This window comes from Chiloscyllium punctatum, chromosome 31, assembly GCF_047496795.1.
Source record: "Chiloscyllium punctatum isolate Juve2018m chromosome 31, sChiPun1.3, whole genome shotgun sequence".
Classification (NCBI taxonomy): Eukaryota; Metazoa; Chordata; class Chondrichthyes; order Orectolobiformes; family Hemiscylliidae; genus Chiloscyllium; species Chiloscyllium punctatum.
In genome coordinates this window covers 72644996-72663993 of record NC_092769.1, presented here as the reverse complement: position 1 = coordinate 72663993, position 18998 = coordinate 72644996, and the positions used below count along the sequence as shown (strand labels likewise).

Below are 18998 nucleotides of genomic sequence, written 5' to 3'. Positions count from 1 at the left end.
TCCCTGGTGTTCTCACCCCCTCAATATCTCTGTAAACTCCTCCAGCCCTCTAAGACCCTGGCAGTTCTTCAATTCCAGCCTTTTGTGCATCCCCTCCTTGCTTCTTTGTGCTATACCATTGGTGGCTGTGCCTTCAGCTGCCTGAGCCTCACGTTCTGGAATTCCCTCAGCAAGCTGTTTGACTCTCCTTTTTTAAGAAGAAGCTTAAAAGCACACTTTTGGCTACTTGTCCTTATGGAGCTTGGTGTCAAACTTTTTGTCCGATTTATGTTGCTGTGAAGAGCTTTTGCGCGTTTTACTATGTTGCAAACATTGTATAAAAGCAGGTTGTTGTGGTTGTCTGTTTCAAGGATAAAATGATTGGATCTGTTTACAACCTGTTATATGTACAACAACCAGAATTTGAAATTATGTCCAATTTCAAAGTGGATTGTTCGTGTTATAGATCATACCCTGAGTATCTCAAACAGGCAGCTCTTTTCCTTTGTGTTTCTGCTGAGGACTCAAAAACTGCTCATGCAGAAGGATGAAAATGTCTGGAGGGGATTGCACCATCCTTCATTTTTGGAGGGATGCTCAGAACAATTGTCCTTCTTAAGTATTTTATCAGAAAAAAAATTGCATTGATATGCTCATTTGTTAAGAGATGAAAGATGCGCGTAAGAAAAGATCAAATTAAAATTTTAAGCATGTTTTTTACTTTTACTGTAAAAGTCACACTCAAGAAAGATGAAGGGCAAAGTGTTGTCCTACATAGTGCGGGTAGGGATGACTTTATCTAACTGCAGTATTACTTTTCATTTTCCACCAGCAAGGGAAATATTATCTGCTTATTTTCCAGGAATCAATAAGGAAAAAAAAACCTTCTGTCTCTGGTAATATCTTTGACAAATTTATTTCCATATTCTTTCATGGATGAAATGCAGCCTTTTCACTTAAAGACCCAAGAATCTCAAATCACAGAATATCTGACAACAATGTACTAGTACATGATCACAGCATGTATTTGAGTAATGTGCACAGTTCTGGTTTTCATGTGACAAAATGAACATGCGACACTGGAGGAGATGCAAATAGGATTTGCAATAATGATGCCAGAACTGAGAGGTTATAACCACCAGAATAGTTTGAATAGGCTGGAGTTTTGTTCCTCTCTAGGAAAGAGAAGGCTGAGGGGAGACTTTAGGAGATTGCTAGATGTGGAGAAGATCTTCCTACTTGAGGTGGGGGAGAGGATGAGGGAAACAAGACTACAAGAAAGGCCCAAAAAATGGGTTGTCATCAAACAAATGCAATAGGAGATTTGGGAGAAACTTCAGTGAATGGTGAGCATATAGAATTTGCATGGAAAGGTTTTGGTGAAGAGCACATGGGAAAATTTAAGGGGAAACTGGATAAGTACTTGAGGAAGAAATATTGATAAACTGAAGGGTGAAGGAGACTTCTCTGGAGCAGAAATATGGGCTGAAAGACCTGTGACTGTGCTGTACGTGCTGTGTAATTCTGGAACAGCGCCATATGTTTTGGATAGCATTTGTCTGTCTTTAAATTAAAATGTACTATTGGGGTGAAATGATATTGTGTATATGTTTAACTTCACCTTCCCAACTTCTTGCCCTCCCCCTTAATCCCTTTCAGAAACCATCACTGGATCCCATATTGTCTGTATCCACATCCTCCCCCGATACAGAAATCCTATTTTACATTTGATCACTTTTTCTCACACAAACTTTTAGGCCCAACCTCTTCACTCTGTTTCTCCTTGTGTCCACTCCATGCTCTAGGTCTCACTCTTCTCTCTCTCACCCAGAAAATGATGGGTCCAATTTCTGCTCCACGACTTGAGCCTGTAGCCAGACTGACACTCCTCAGGGAGAGTATCACTGAAGGAACACTGCACTTGTTGGAGAGGTGCCACCTTACAGACGAGACACGAAAACAAACCCTGCTTCCTTTGCCCCACCCCACTCCACCATCTATCTATATGGGCAGATGTCAACAATCCCAAGGCCAATGCAGGAAGAAGAGTTGTGGGGTGGGAGGGGGTGTTTGGTGGTTCTCCTAATGTCCTGGAACCAATATTCTTCTCTCAGCTACTTCCACAAAAAAGACAAATTAACTGCCCATCAATCCTATCATGCAAAATGACTGATGCATTTGGCTACAAACCATTCTAAAGTAATGTGCTGTGTATGACAACGTGTTAAGGTAGTGTATGAATGTAAGTATAACATTATTACAAGTCCAAGAACAATTTCAGTAATGCTACCAGAAGCCCCCATGGTCATGCAACTGATAGCTGTTTCTGATTCCAATCTAGGCTGCTATTCTCCAACACACACTCTCTGGGACCAACTCTGCAGGGATTTTCTCCAATTGTTCCAGCGGCTCTGATCCTGACCTTCAGGACCCCCAACAGGCCCTTCGGACTGAATCCATGTTGAGCGATTCACCTGCTGGTTCCAACCAAAACTTGCCACCTGGCCTCAAATTAGATGGTAAAATAACCTCATTGGGGTGAGGAGAGATAATTGGAAAATGCTCGGGTTCCACAGTCATCATGGGAAATTTTATTTTCTAGCCTTATCCTTCCCCCAGGGACAAAGACTCTGAGCTGTGTTTCTACTCTTGCTTGCTGCTGGGTTTGGCTTGGTGTAAGGGTCCCAACAGTTGAGTAGTCTACTAGTATTCACAGTCTAAACACACATAAGGGGCAATCAGATAAGGTACATCCAATAGCTAGCCCCACACAAAGTGTCATGATGGAGGAGGAAGGGTAAGGAATTATTCAGGATAACACTGAGAAGACATCTCATTGTGTGAGAGTTATGTTATTTCATCTTTCCCTTTTAGATACTGTGACCTCCGATAACTCCAACACTGAGTGGCAGTCACTGGCAGACATAGCTTCATACTGTGATAGCCTGGTACAGTCTCTTTCCTTGGAAGGTGAGTGGGTTGCTGAATGGAACATTTGGTCCATGAAGTGTCTTCGTTTGGTTTTATTCTTAGATGGGAGGGCGAACTACTTGTTTGAAGTATATCACAAGGTGACTGGACTGGTATAAGTCACTGTGGTTCTGGCAAGCGGGCTGAGTAACACTTCCCCCTTCCAAGGCCACTGACCTCTCCCCTGTTGCCCAGGGCTATTGGCCCCATCAATATGGCCCAGGACAGTTGACCTTTCCCCTTTGCACAGAGTATGTTGACTCTTCCCTGTGACCTTGGGCCAGTGCCCCCGTTTAAAAAAATTGCAACATTACCAACAGGCAAAATGGTCCGATAACATCATAGCATTTGCCCCTTTACCCAACCACTGGAGAGGGGCATTGCTCATCACTGGGCATGATTATTTGCTCTCTGTAGTTAGCCCTGTGCCCAACCCTTGAATAGTGGCATCACAACCTCTTGCAGGTGTCACTTGCTCCAATTAATCTTTTTCTTTTATCAGATGAGAGCACAGTGGAGCCATCCAGAGCTGATGACAAGGTTGACTTAATGGAAGCGGGCAGACCAAGGTAGGTTGATCTCGACACCAGAGGGGTTACGTTAGATGGTCAAAGAATTCTGCTAGTGTGTTAGAGTTTCTAAGGACTCAGAACTCATCGATTTGACTATAAGACCATAAAACTTAGGAACAGAAATTAGGCCATTCCACCCATCAAGTCTGTCTGCCATTTAATTATGGCTGATAAGTTTCTCAACCCCATTCTCCCACTTTCTCCCAGTGACCCTTGATACCTTTTACAATCAATAACCTATCTATCTCTGCCTTAAATATACACAATGAAGTTTGGATACAGATTGACTCAGTTAGTGGTGCACATTTCAACAGTGGTCTCTGGAGGCCTGGGAGGAGGAACATAAGGAGGTGTTGTATAAGATAGATAAGTGTTTGATAATAGGGTCCCAGGAGTTAATCGCAGTCCTTGCACCAGTACTGAGGGAGCGAGCACTGTAAGATATGCCATTTTTTGATTGAGATCTTAAACCTGAGTAGTTCTAATCTGTCCTTTCAGGTAAACACTGCTTTGAAAAGCAAAACACAGGCATTCTCTTCAGCATCCTGGGTCAATATTTATTGATCATCCAGCATCACTGAAATCAGAAGATGTGGGTCGTTATCACATTGTTATTTTTGGGAGCTTGCTCTACACAAATTGGCAATCCTGCATTTCCTGTGTTACAGCAGCAAGTGCACTCCAAAAAAAGTACCACAGTGGCATTTTGAGACATCCAGAGTGATGTGATAAGGCAAATAAAAATGCTGCAATTTCTTTTCACCAGCCACTAAAAGGTCAAACTCTCAGACATTGCCAGGTCAGGGAGAGGATGGGTGGTGAGCAGGGCTGTAGTACCTCAAGCTGTCTGTCAGTGACAGTGTTGAGGCCGGCCAGTGCTGTTCAACAGCATGGTAGTGCCATCTGTAGGCTCCTGAGAGTTAATGATTGCAAGTTGAAGGGAGGGAGGACTGAGTTTTGTAGTTTCCAATGACCTCATCCAGCTCCCCCCAAACCGGATAACACCACTTTCTTACACCCCTCATCCAAACAAGGGAGATATGGGAAAGGGTCAGAAAGTTTCTCGCTGGGCCAGAACACTGGAACATAAGAAATAAGAGTAAATAATTTGGCCTCTTGGTTTGTTTCATCATTCGACCAAATCATGGTTGATCTTTTGCCTCAATACCATTTTCCCACACTATCTCCATATCCTTGAAAGTTGCCACCCAGGTTGACAGGGTTGTTAGGAAGGCATACAGTGTTTTAGCTTTTATTAATAGAGGGATCGAGTTCCAGAACCATGAGGTTATGCTGCAGCTGTACAAAGCTCTGGTGCGGCCGCACTTGGAGTATTGTATACAGTTCTGGTCACCACATTATAAGAAGGATGTGGAAGCTTTGGAAAGGGTACAGAGGAGATTTACTAGGATGTTGCCTGGTACGGAGGGAAGGTCTTACGAAGAAAGGCTGGAAGCTGTTTTCGTTGGAGAGAAGAAGGTTGAGAGGTGACTTAATAGAGACATATAAGATAATCAGAGGGTTAGATAGGGTGGACAGGGAGAGCCTTTTTCCAAGTATGGTGACGGCGAGCACGAGGGGACATAGCTTTAAATTGAGGGGTGATAGATATCGGACAGATGTCAGAGGTAGTTTTTTTACTCAGAGAGTAGTAAGGGTATGGAATGCTTTGCCTGCAACATTAGTAGATTCGCCAACTTTAAGTACATTTAAGTCGTCATTGGACAAGCATATGGACGTACATGGAATAGTGTAGGTTAGATGGGCTTCAGATTGGTATGACAGGTCGGCGCAACATAGAGGGCCGAAGGGCCTGTACTGCGCTGTAATGTTCTATGTTCTATCCATTGATAAATTTAGTATCTAGGAATCTATATTGATCTATGACTTGAATATACTCATTGACTGAGGCCTCACTGCCCTCTGAGGAAGCAAATTCCAAAGATTCAGCCCACTGAATAATTTCTTCTGAATCTCAGTCCTAAATGTTCTTTGATTTGAGACTGTGTCCCCTGATTCTAGATCTCTTAGCCAGACAGAAGAAACATTCTTTCTGCATCTGACCTATCAAGCCCTGTATGCTTCAATGAGATCACCTCTCATTCTTCTAAACTCTACACAATAGTAAGGCCACTCTCTTCAATTTCTCCTCATAAATCCTCCCAGAAATCAAGTGAGTCTTCATTGCATTCCATCTAGTAACTATATCCAGTCATAGGTAAGGGAACCAAAAATGTACACGATACTCCAACTGTGGTCTCATTGCAGCAAAACTAATTTACTCATGAGATCAAATCATCTGGTCATTAAGATCAGCATACATTTGCCGTCCAAACTGTTTGCTCCACTTGCAATTTCAGTGATTTATACGTGGGAATACCCAGGTCTTTTCCCACATCTCTCACCATTTAAGAAATACTCTACATTTTTGTTTTAACTGCCAAAGAGGATAGCTTCACATTTTTTCCACAGTATATTCCATCTGCTATGTACATGCTCACTCATGGCCTGTCTAAGTCATCTTAAAACCTCTACGCAACGTCCTCATAGCTCACATTCTTGCCTAGTTTACTGTCAGGATATGCTGAGTTAGCAGGACTCAGATATGACTGAGGCTACACTAAGCTTCCATGTCCCCTGGGTTAAATAGTGGTGAAATCAGAATGGAGAAGTCTGGATTCTAGCCCTTGGAACTAACTATCAACTTGTTGCTCATTCCCTTTTCCCCACCTTGTCGGCAATATCTGAGTGTTGAAGGAAGGAAGACATGGACCGTATTATGACAGCTCCAAGGTTTGTTTGCCTGCTGGCACTCACTTCCTGCACTCACCAATCAGTGGACAGCCAAAGGCATACCCCAGTAAAATTCAGTGCCCAAAGACGAGCTTAAAGAGAAAACTTTCAGAAGTGGGCAGACAATTGAATTTCTGTGATATGGTCTGAATTGGGATTTAGAGTAATATAGCTGTACAGCATGGAAATGGACCCTTTGGTCCAACTTGTCCATGCTGACTAGATGTCCTAAATTCATCTAGTCCCACCTGCCAGCATTTGACCCATATCCCTCTAAACGCTTCCTATTCATGTACCCATCCAGGTGCCTTTTAAATGTTGTAATTGTAGCAGCCTCCATGATTTCCTTTAGCAACTCATATTTTAATCAGCTTATTTATTTAATTTTCTTGTTTTTCCTCAGTCAATCTCCGGCAGGCCTCAATGAGAAAGTGGTTCATTTGGAAGCTATTGTCAAGCAACTGCGTGAGAAGTTGATCAAGGTGAGGCAGCAGGATCAAATGGGCCATGCTGTGAGGTCAGTGATCTGTGTGAAATCAGGGAGGAGGAAACAGGCTCACGGGGAACTGAGGGGAGAAAGCCCCTCGCATACATCATGCAAGCCCCTAAAACTAGTGCAAAAAGGATAGGGTTAGAAATCAGATGTAGAGGAAGCTTTACTCTGTATCTAACCCTGTAATTTACCTACTCTAGAAGTGTTTGATGGGAACAGGGTAGTGGGAATTTCATTCCATATTGTACCTATAGCAGACTATGGAATGAAAACCTGGCAAAGTTTTTTTGAAATACAACAATGGATTTATTTTTGTTTTCGAAAATCAGGAGCAAGAGGACAAGGCACTGCTGGAGACTGAGGTGGAGCAGCTGCGGCAGAATAACCAGCGTCTTCATCTGGAGTCACAGACCACGGTGTGCCACCTCTTAAAAGTAACTGAATTACTGTGCCGTACTGCCCCAAAGCCTTCATAGTGTGCATTAAGTAGGAGGGAGTGAGAATTCGCTGGTTCTCTGTACCTGAGGGGGACCTGCCTCTCAGTGGCGAGAAAGGCCAGGCAGTTGTATCTGGCGCTGACTCGTTTTTCTCTGGAATCTTTCAGCACTGGGCTGCTGCTCTGTCAGAGTTCCTTTTTTTTGTGTTGTGTTATTCTTTCTACTGTGGTTTAGTGCTTCTAGCATCATAACACTGACAGCACGTTGTGTACATACATGTTTCAGGAAGTACACTTTTTGCCTCCTTTGGTGCTCTGCTAAATTTGGGAACATTTTCGCCGTCACTGTATGGGAACAGGAGTTGACCGTTTGGTCTAGCTGGTCTATGCTCCTCATGAGCCTTCTCCCATCTGTCTCCCCCATTTCCACCTCACCCTGTCAGCGTGACCTTGGCAGCTTTTTTAACTGACGTTTCCCTTAATAATTACAAAATATGATTTTTTTTTTAAGCTTTATGGAGTCCAATCAGAGAACATGGGGCTTGTAAATGTTAAAGCTCATGGAGGCCAATGGTGTCAATTTCACCTACACCCTCACCTGGACTTTGCTGCATGTTGTGGGTTGGGTTGTGGTGGGGTTGGTGTGATAGCACATGGAACCAACGTGTGGTTAGCATGTGCACCATCTACTGTTTGGCAGTGTGAAGAAAGCGTGCAATTCAATATGGCAGAAGGGATGCAGAGATGCTGATTTGACCTTGTCGATGAATCCATGCCTTCCAGCCTCTCAGCCCTCCAGTGGCCAGGAGATGAAAGACAGCAAATGTCACCATTCACAATGTGATCAGCCTGGGGTAGACCCTTCGAAAAGGAGCTGGGTTTTCCTTAGCACTTGTGCTGCATCACGTCAAATCAAATTAATGTGGAAAATTACGCTGAGTTTTCCCGTAGCTTATGTAATACATTCCAAAGCCAAACAGAAAAATCTTTAAATAAATAATAATCTTTTTAATGTCTTCTGTTTTTTTGTGTGCATCAGTGAGAGGATTGTCCTACTTTGGTCCTGACAAATGTACCCAAATGATGTTTAGCTACAGTAAGACTGTCTCTACACTGTCACCATCAGAAACTCTCAGGACAGGGGGGCAGCACAGGGTTTGATACAGAGTAAAGCTGTGTACCCATCACACACTCCCAGGACAGGTACAGCTCAGGGTTAGATACAGAATACAAAGCTCCCTATATGCTATTGTCATCATATATTCCCACGGCAGGTACAGCATCAGGTCAGATACAGAGTAAAGTTTCCGTTACATTGTCCTCCTCAAATACACCCAAGTCAGGTATAGCATAGAATTTGAGAGCAAAGCTTTGTCTACACCGTCCTGATCAAGTACTCCCAGATATAGCATTAAGTTAGATACAGAGTAAAGCTTCGTCTATATTGTCCCCATAAAATACTCTTAGGATGGGTACAGCACGGGGTTACATACAGAGTAAAGCTCCGTCTGTACTGTTCCCCAATCAAAAATTCCAAAGGAAGATCCAATAGGTCCATCTACACTGTCCTCATCAAATACTCTTGGGGAAAGTTTTGCACTGCTTAGATACTTCTCCCCATCTGAGGAAATCTTCTCAGTGAAGGGAGGACAGAACAGCATTGACAGGGTCCAAAAAGAAGACCTTGTTGCCCCATGTTATCAGTCCTGTTTCAAAGAAATGGAATAAGTGAGGAAACATTAAAAGAGAAAGGAAGATAAAGTGCTTTTAAAAAATACAGTACATTGAAATGAAATTCCAGTCAACAAAAATAACTTGTGTGTATGGTTCCTTTAATGTCATTCAATTGTAATAAGACACTTTGCAGATATTTGCAGGCACAAATTGATATTCTCAAAAGCTTGGTTAAAGGAGCAGATTTCAACTGGAGTTTTAAAGGCATGAAGAAAAGTAGAGATTTTTAAACGTTTGAATTTCAGAGCTTAGGATCAAGACAGTTGAACACACAGACAATTGTGGAATGGTTAAGATTGGATTTATATAAGAGACCGGAAAGTTTTATACGGGCGGCACAGTGGCTCAGTGGTTAGCACTGCTGCCTCACAGTACCAGGGTCCCAGGTTTGATTCCAGCCTCAGGAGACTGTCTGTGTGGAGTTTGCACGTTCTCCCCATGTCTGCGTGGGTTTCCTCCCGGTGCTCCGGTTTCCTCCCACAGTCCAAAGATGTGCAGGTCAGGTGAACTGGCCATGCTAAATTGTCCATAGTGTTAGGTGCATTAGTTAGAGGGAAATGGGTCTGGGTGGGTTGCTCTTTAGAGGGTCGGTGTGGACTGGTGGGCTGAAAGACCTGTTTCCACACTATAGGGAATCTAATCTAATCTAATCTAAACATGGAGATTTGTAATACTGGAGGAGGTTTTGCACACACTAAGAATTAAGGTCAGACATCATCTCCCAGAAGCTGTATTATCTCTTGATAACTTGTGTCTGCAGTAATTGTCAGGAAAATCCTAGATTGCTTCTGTTTTTGGGAAAATCCTAGAACTCTTCAGCCATCTTGAAAATCTTAAACCTCTTCAGCCATCAGGAAAATCCTAGGCCACGACTGATATCAAGAAAATCCCAGGTCTCATCAGCAATGATGAAAAGCACAGATCTCTCCTGCCATCTCGAAAATCCTAAATCTCTACTGTCGTCAAGATCATCCCAGGTTTCATCAGCTATCAGAAAATTCCAGATCTTTCAACCAACAGCAAAGTCCTCTAACTCTCTGGAAAATACTAGGCCTCTTCAGTCATCAGGAACATCTCAAGCCTCTTTGGATAGGAACTGAAGTTCAGGCTATACTTGCTAAAATGTAACTTTATATGATCACTCTCTGCTGCATTGTCTTTCTATGTCATGTATACTCTACCTTACCATAGATCCTACAATCCATTGAATTTTCTCCCATTATCAAATCCTCTCTACTCTCACTGACTTTACTGACCATTTAATCTCCTTCCACAGCTATTCCTGTGCATTACTGTTCACAGCTGGGCAGTTGCCCTTCATCTATTTGTGTCAAAGGTTCACAAGGCCAGGTTCCCAATATTCCAGAAGATATTTGACTATCTCAATCTATCCTTGTGCTTTAAGCCTCAAGTTATTTTTTGTTCTGCTCTCTATCAATAGGAGGGGCAAACCAGTATATTTTTCCACTTTTATGAATATGCAGCCTTCAAACTCAACATCCTTGACATCTGAAAGGTGACATCAATATTCCAAATCTTGGTTGGATTCGATTCAAGGTCCTGAATATCAGCTATTATATTCGGTTTAACTTTCTTCCCCGCTCTACAACAGAGCTTCTTTTGTGGCAACTTTGAATTAGTATTAAAGCTATTGGAAAAACACAGACATAATTAAAAAGGCTAATGAAATCTTTACACTCATTCTTTAACATAATGTGACTGTCACTGCTGAGGCCCAACATTCATCACCCATAATTTCCCTGGAGAACGTGACAGAAAAGCACTGCAGTCCTTGGCATGTAGGGATATCTACAATGCAGTTAGGGAGAAGTTTGCAGAATTTTGACCCAGTTACAGTGAAGGAACAGCAATATAGTTCCAAGTCAGGATGGTATGCTGCTTAGAGTGGAACTTGCAAGGATGGCGTTCCCAGGCATAAGCTGCCCTTGTCCATTTAGATGCCAGAGCCCTCAGGTTTGGAAGGTGCATTTAAAGTAGAATTGGTGAGTTAATGTTATGCATCCTTGAGATAGTACATACTGCTATCACTGTATGTCAACAAAGGATCGAGTGAATAATTAAGATTGTGGATGGGATGGCAACAAAGCAAGCTGCCATGTCCTGCGTTGTATCAAGCTCTTCGAGTTTGTTGGAGATGCACCTATCCAGTAAAGTAGAGAATGTTCCACCACAAAACGAACTTATGCCTTATAAATGGCAGATAGATTTCAGGGAGTTAGGAGTTAAATTATTTGCCACAGAATCCCCAGTCACTCACCTGGTCTTATAGTCACAGTATTAATTGTTGGGTCCAGTTCAACTTCTAGTCAATAGCAATCTCCAGGATATTGACAGTCAGGGATTCAGCAATGGTGAAAGTGAGGACTGCAGATGCTGGAGATTAGAGTCGAGAGTGTGGTGCTAGAAAAGCACAGCAGGCCAGGCAGCATCCGAGCAGCAGGAAAATCGACATTTCGGGCAAAAGCCCTTAATCAGGAATAAGGCTGGGAGTCTTGGGTGGCGAGATTTTAAAAAAGGGATTCAGCAGTGGTAATGCTTTTGACCATAAAAGGGAGATAAATTCTCTCTTGTTGGAAATGGTCATCACTTGGCGTTTGGTGCAATTGTTACTTGCCAAACATCACCCTAAGCCTGGATATTGTCCTGCTCTTGCTTCATTGTCAGAGGAGTCTCAGATGGTGCTGAATACTGTGTAAACATTAACAAAAATGCCCAGTTATGAACTTGTGATAGAGGGAAGGACATGAGTGAAGCTGCTGTCGATGTTTGGGTCTAGGACACCACCCTGAGGAACTCTACAGTGATGTCCTTGGACTGAGGTGATTGAGCTCAGAAAACCAAACCTTTATGCGAGGCATGACTTCAACCAGTCGAGAGTTCCCCTCTAATTCTCATTGATTTCAGTTCTGCTTGAGCTCCTTGATTGGTAACAATCTACACTGAGTAAAATAATGCCTTGATGTCAAAGGCAGTCACTCTCACTTCACCTCTTGACTTCAACTCTTCTGCCCATATTTGGACCAAGATAAGGACTGAGTGGCCCTGTTGGAATCAAAGTTAAGCGTTAGTGAGCAAGTATAAGTGCTGCTTGATAACACTGGTGCTGACAATTTCCATTGTCTTGAAGATTGGGAGTAGATTGATGAGGCAGGAATTGTCCTAATTGGATTTTTTTCTGATTCATCTGAAAAGGACCGGGATACAAAGGATGGAGTATTTATGTTGCAGCTTAATAAAGCTTTGACCACATTTGAGCAACGCATTTTGGAAGTGGCACAACACAGATTCATCAGAATGAAAACTCAGTCATAGAATCATACAGCACCGTGACAGACCCTTCGGTTCAACCAATCCATGCTAAACATAATCCTAAACTAAACTAAGCTAGTCCCACCTGCCTCCTCCTGGCTCATATCCCTCCAAATCTTTCCTATTGATGTACTTATCCAAATGCCTCTTAAACATTGCAATTTTCCCCATCCACCACTTACTCAGGAAGTTCATTCCACATGCAAACCACCCTCTGTGGAAAAAAAAAGCCTCTCATGTCTTTTTTAAGCCTCTCTCCTCTCACTTTAAAAATGTGCCCCCTAGTCTTGAAATCTTCCATCCCAGGGAAAAAACACTGCCATTAAATCCATTTATACCCCTCATAATTTAGTCAAATGAGTAAAATGATGAGACAATTATAGAGTTGGCTTCCAATTCTTTGAACATAGAAGATTTGAGTGTTTTAAATAACAAAAAGATTTTGAAGGGTCAAACAAGAGAAACAATTGCCTCAAGTAAGATGGTGTAGTTTTAAAATTAGAGTTAGTCTATTCAGGATTGATGTCAGGAAGCACTTAGTCAATCAAAAGATGGTGGAAATCTGTTTTCCCAAAACAATGTTGTGTGTAGAACTCATATAAAAATTTCATAACTGAGAAAGATAGATTTTATTTTGGTTAAAGTATTAATGGTTACAGAACCGAAGCAGGGAATGGAGTCAAGGCATGGATCAGCATTGATTGTATTGTAACAGAGGCTGAAAGATCACTTGTAACCCCATTTTGCTTTTGATGGGATGGTAGAGTATGGATTCTCAATGCCATGTGAACTCAAATTTCTGATCTTCTGGGGACATGTCTATGTCTTCACCAAAGTGCTTTTCTCTGGTGATTGTCATGTGAAAAGCTGCACATGGTAAGATTAGGGCAGGCAGCTTCATCCTGCTGATGGCAATGCCTCCTGAGTCATGGAGGGAACAAACTCTGTCAGGATATACCTTGCTGATTACGAGTCTGCGTCCTCCATCTCCTTCCATGCTGAAAAAGTACATGCATGTGGATTGCAAATGAGCTGTGATACACCCCGTGATGGAATAACACATCAGAAGTCTCACACTTATTTTAAGATTAAATTATTCTATTTATGAGTAGACGAAGGTTCTGAATATGGTGGGATGTGCTAGGCTTCTAGGGAGAAACTAATGATGGGATAATATCACTGGTGGGGGAGGAATTTTGAGAGGGTCAGGGATTGTGCATGATGGGGGATAATGTGCCATTATGTATCTGTTAGTTCCTGTTTGATCTTGTCATTTCTCTTTACTTTGCAGATGACAAGCCAGGAGGGGGATTCACCATCGTGACGATTAACCCTGGTCTCTCTGACTGCAGAGATTAACTGTGATCCCTTTTATCATTGAGGATTAACTGTGGCCTCATTAACTGATTGGACATTCTCTATACCAATTACTGTGCAATAAACACACTATTCACTCGCTGCACTACACCTCAGTTTCATTCAGTCTCTTGAACACAATGATTGCAGGTAATTTTTCACCCACTGGATGCATCCCAGCTTGGAAGAAAGGATTAATCTGGAGGTGGTGGTGAGTTTGGAGATGCAACAATTAACCTTTGGCATCATTGTGAGTTTGGAGCTACCAGGATTAATCTTGGGGTGGGAGTGAGTTTGGAGGTGCATACCAGGCATAAACCATAAGACCATATAATAAAGGAGCAGAATTAGACCAGTCTGCTCTGCCACTCAATCATTGCTGATATGTTTCTCAACCCTATTCTCCTGCCTTCTCCCCATGTCCTTTGATTCCCTTATTAATCAAGAAATTAAACTTATGACTAGCAAACGAATTGGCTGCAGGAGTAGGACATTTGACCACTCAAGTCCGCTCAATCTCTCAAGAAGAGCATGGGAGACCTGATTACACTGGATTCCTGTCCAGCTCTGACAACCTTTTACCTCTTGGTTTGTCAAGGATTTGTCATTCTTTGCCATTAAAATATGATTCCAAGCCACCTCTCAGTCAGATGGTCATGTATTCCAGAGGACTAAGAAAAAAACCCAGTCCAATGTTTCCAGTGCAGTACTGAGTGCCTGCCCAACTCATGGAAGCTAAGAACTGAGGGAGTGCCTCACTGTTGGAAGGTCAGTACGGAGGGAGACCCTCATTGGAAGGTCAGTACGGAGGGGGGGCCTCACTGTTGGAAGGTCATGATTGAGGGAGTGCCTCACTCTCGGTAGGTCAGTATAGAGGGAGTGCCTCACAGTCGGGAAGTCACTACGGAGGGAGTGCCTCACTGTCAGAAGGTCAGTACGGAGGGAGTGCCTCACCTTTGGAATGTCAGTATAGAGGGAGTCCTTCACTGTTGGAAGGTCAGTTCAGAGGGTGTGCTTCACTATTGGAAAGTCAGTATGGAGGGAGTCCCACACAGTTGGAAGTACAGTACGGAGGGAGTGCCTCACTGTTGGAAGGTCAGTGCGGAGGGTGTGCCGCACTCTTGGAAAGTCAGTACGGAGGGACTGCCTCACCTTTCGAATATCAGTACTGAGGGAGTGCCTCACTGTCGGAAGGTCAGTACGGAGGGTGTGCCTCATTATTGGAAAGTCAGTATGGAGGGAGTCCCACACTGTTGGAAGTACAGTACGGAGGGAGTGCCTCACTGTTGGAAGGTCAGTGCGGAGGGAGTGCCTCACCTTTCGAATGTCAGTACTGAGGGAGTGCCTCACTGTCGGAAGGTCAGTACTGAGGCAGTGCCTCACTATTGGAAGGTCAGTACGGGGGGAGTGCCTCACTATTGAAAAGTCATCACAGAGGGAGTGCCTCACGATCGGAAGGTCATTAAGGAGGGAGTGCCTCAATATTGGAAGGTCAGTACGGAGGACATGCTTCACTGTTGGAAGGTCAGTGCGGAGGATGTGCCTCAATATTGGAAGGTCAGTACGGAGGATGTACTTCACTGTTGGAAGTTCAGTACGGCGTGAGTGCCTCATTGTTGGAAGGTCAGTACGGAAAGTATGCCCCACTATTGAAAAGTCAGTATGGAGGAAGCCCCACTCAGTTGGAAGTACAGTACGGAGGGAGTGCCTCACTGCTGGAAGGTCAGTACGGAGGGAGTGCCTCAATGTCGGAAGGTAAGTACAGAGGGAGTGCCTCACCTTTCGAATGTCAGTACGGAGGGAGTGCCTCACTGTTGGAAGATCAGTACGGAGGGAGTGCCTCACTGTTGGAAGGTCAGTACTGAGGGAGTGCCTCACTATTGAAAGGTCAGTACGGACGGTGTGCCTCACTGTTGGACGGTCAGTACGGAGGGAGTGCCTCACTGTTGGACGGTCAGTAGGGAGGGTGTGCCTCACTATTGGAAGGCCATTACAGAGGTAGTGCCTCATTGTTGGAATGTCAGTATGGAGGGAGTGCCTAGCTGTTGGAATGTCAGTAAGGAGGGAGTGCCTCACTGTTGGAAGGTCAGTAAGGAGGGAGTGCCTCACTGTCGGAAGGTCAGTAAGGAAGGAGTGCCTCACTGTCGGAAGGTCAGTAGGGAGGGTGTGCCTCACTATTGGAAGGTCAGGACTGAGGGAGTGCCTCAGTGTTGGAAGGTCAGTGTGGAGGAATGCCTCAATATTGGAAGGTCAGTACGGAAAAGTGCCTCACTGTTGTCAGGTCAGTACTGAGGGAGTGCCTCACTGGTGGAAGGTCAGTACTGAGGGAGTGCCTCACTGTCGGAAGGTCATTAGGGAGGGAGTGCCACACTATTGGAAGGTCAGGACTGCGAGAGTGCCTCATTGTTGGAATGTCAGCATGGAGGGGATACCTCACTGTTGGACGGTCAGTAGTGAGGGTGTGCTTCACTATTGGAAAGTCAGTATGGAGGGAGTCCCACACAGTTGGAAGTACCGTACGGAGGGAGTGCCTCAGTGTTGGAAGGTCAGTACGGAGGGTATGCCGCACTGTTGGAAGGTCAGTACTGCGGGAGTGCCTCACTGTTGGAAGGTCAGTACAGAGAGAGTGCCTCACTATTGGATGGTCAGTAAGGAGGGAGTGCCTCACTATTGGAAGGTCAGTACAGAGGGTGTGCCTCACTATTGGAAGGTCAGTACTGAGGGAGTGCCTCACTGTTGGAAAGTCAGTACAGAGGGACTGCCTCACTGTTGGAAGGTCAGTAAGGAGGGAGTGCCTCACTGTCAGAAGGTCAGTAAGGAGGGAGTGCCACACTGTTGGAAGGTCAGTAGGGAGGGTGTGCCTCACTATTGGAAGGTCAGGACTGAGGGAGTGCCTCATTGTTGGAATGTCAGTTCGGAGGGAGTCCCTCACTGTTGGAATGTCAGTACGGAGGGGATGCCTCACTGTTGAACGGTCAGTACAGAGGGTGTGCTTCAATATTGGAAAGTCAGTATGGAGGGAGTCCCACACTGTTGGAAGTACAGTACGGAGGGAGTGCTTCATTGTTGGAAGGTCAGTACGGAGGAAATGCCTCACTGTTGGAAAGTCAGTATGCAGGAAGCCCCAATCTGTTGGAAGTACAGTACGGGGGGAGAGCCTCACTGTTGGAAGGTCAGTACGGAGGATGTGTTTCACTGTTGGAAGGTCAGTACGGAGGGAGTGCCTCACTGTTGGAAGGTCAGTACTGAGGGAGTGCCTCACTGTTGGAAGGTCAGTATGGAGGGAGTGCCTAACTGTTGTAAGGTCAGTACGGAGGATGTGTTTCACTGTTGGAAGGTCAGTACGGAGGGAGTGCCTCACTGTTGGAAGGTCAGTACTGAGGGAGTGCCTCACTGTTGGAAGGTCAGTATGGAGGGAGTGCCTAACTGTTGTAAGGTCAGTACGGAGGATGTGTTTCACTGTTGGAAGGTCAGTACGGAGGGAGTGCCTCACTGTTGGAAGGTCAGTACTGAGGGAGTGCCTCACTGTTGGAAGGTCAGTATGGAGGGAGTGCCTAACTGTTGGAAAATCAGTCTGGTGGGAGTCCCAGACAGTTGGAAGGTCAGTACTGAGGGAGTGCCTCACTATTGTAAGGTCAGTACACAGGGAGTGCTTGAATGTTGGAAGGTCAGTATGGAGGGAGTGCCTCACTTTTGGAATGTCAGTACAGAGGGACTGCTTCAATATTGGAAAGTCAGTATGGAGGGAGTCCCACACTGTTGGAAGTACAGGTCGGAGGGAGTCCAACACTGTTGGAAGGTCAGGACGGAGGATGTCCGTCACTGTTGGAAGGTAAGTACGGAGGGAGTGCCTCACTGTTGGAATGTCATTACGGAGGTGATGCCTCACTGTCGGCAGGTCAGTAATGAGGGAGTTCCTCACTGTTCGAAGGTTAGTACAGAGGGAGTGCCTCACTGTCAGAAGCTCAGTACTGAGGGAGTGCCTCACTGTCGGAAGGTCAGTACGGAGGGAGTGCCTCACCTTTCGAATGTCAGTATGGAGGGAATGCCTCACTGTTGGAAGATCAGTACGGAGGGAGTGTCTCACTATTGGAAGGTCTGTACGGAGGGGGTGCCTCACTGTTGAACGGTCAGTAAGGAGGGTGTGCTTCAATATTGGAAAGTCAGTATGAAGGGAGTCCCACACAGTTGGAAGTACAGTACGGAGGGAGTGCCTCACTATTGGAAGGTCAGTACGGAGGGAGTGCCTCACTGTTGGAAGGTCAGTACGGAGAGGGTGCCTCACTATTGAAAAGTCAGTATGGAGGGAGCCCCACTCAGTTGGAAGTACAGTACGGAGGGAGTGCCTCATGGTTGAAAGGTCAGTAATGAGGCAGTGCCTCACTTTCAGAAGGTCAGTACAGAGGGAGTGCCTCACTGTCGGAAGGTCAGTACAGAGGGAGTGCCTCACTGTCGGAAGATCAGTACCTAGGGAGTGCCTCAGCTTTCGAATGTGAGTAGGGAGGGAGTGCCTCACTGTCAGAAGCTCAGTCCAGAGGGAGTGCCTCACTATTGGAAGGTCAGTACGGAGGATGTGCATCACTGTTGGAAGGTCAGTACTCAGGGAGTGCCTCACTGTTGGAAGGCCGGAACGGAAGGAGTGCCTCATTGTCGGAAGGTCAGTACTGAGGGAGTACCTCACCTTTGGAATGTCAGTACTGAGGGAGTGCCTCACTGTTGGAAGGTCAGTAGAGAGGAAGTGCCTCACTGTTGGAAGGTCAGTAGAGAGGAAGTGCCTCACTGTTGGAAGGTCAGTACGGAGGGAGTGCCTAACTGTTGGAAAGTCAGTCTGGTGGGAGTCCCAGTCAGTTGGAAGGTCAGTACACGGGGAGTGCTTGAATGTTGGAAGGTCAGTATGGAGTGTGTGCCTCACTATTGGAAGGTCAGTATGCAGAGAGTGCCTCACTGTTGGAAGGTCAGTACTGAGGGAGTGCTTCACTGTTGGACAGTCAGTATGGAGGAGGTCCCTCACTGTTGGAATGTCAGTATGGAGGGTGTCCCTCACTGTTGGAATGTCAGTACGGAGGGAGTGCCTCACTGTTGGAAGGTCAGTACGGAGGGTGTGCTTCAATATTGGAAAGTCAGTATGGAGGGAGTCCCACACAGTTGGAAGTACAGTACGGAGGGAGTGCCTCATTGTTGGAAGGTCAGTACGGAGGGAGCGCCTCATTGTTGGAAGGTCAGTACGGAGGATGTGCCTCACTGTTGGAAGGTCAGTATGGAGGGTGTGCTTCAATATTGGAAAGTCAGTGTGGAGGGAGTCCCACACTGTTGGAAGTACAGTACGGAGGGAGTA

The 18998-nt window shown here is 45.0% G+C and overlaps 1 protein-coding gene across 5 annotated transcripts in view; it reads left to right on the top strand.

Moving 5' to 3' along the window:
• Nucleotides 1-13769, top strand: part of sipa1 (signal-induced proliferation-associated 1) — a 90931-nt gene extending 77162 nt beyond the window's left edge. For 3 of the 5 annotated variants that reach the window (XM_072551018.1, XM_072551020.1, XM_072551021.1), the window contains exons 12-16: nt 2321-2498; nt 2854-2949; nt 3452-3518; nt 6718-6796; nt 7137-8240. In XM_072551018.1, coding sequence (XP_072407119.1) covers nt 2321-2498; nt 2854-2949; nt 3452-3518; nt 6718-6796; nt 7137-7283 — 567 coding nt within the window. In that variant the 3' untranslated portion in view covers nt 7284-8240. Of the gene's footprint in view, nt 1-2320; nt 2499-2853; nt 2950-3451; nt 3519-6717; nt 6797-7136; nt 8241-13598 lie in introns of those variants that run through there. The other 2 variants (XM_072551023.1, XM_072551022.1) reach the window with 2 other exon arrangements.
• The last annotated feature ends 5229 nt before the right edge of the window (nt 13770-18998 follow it).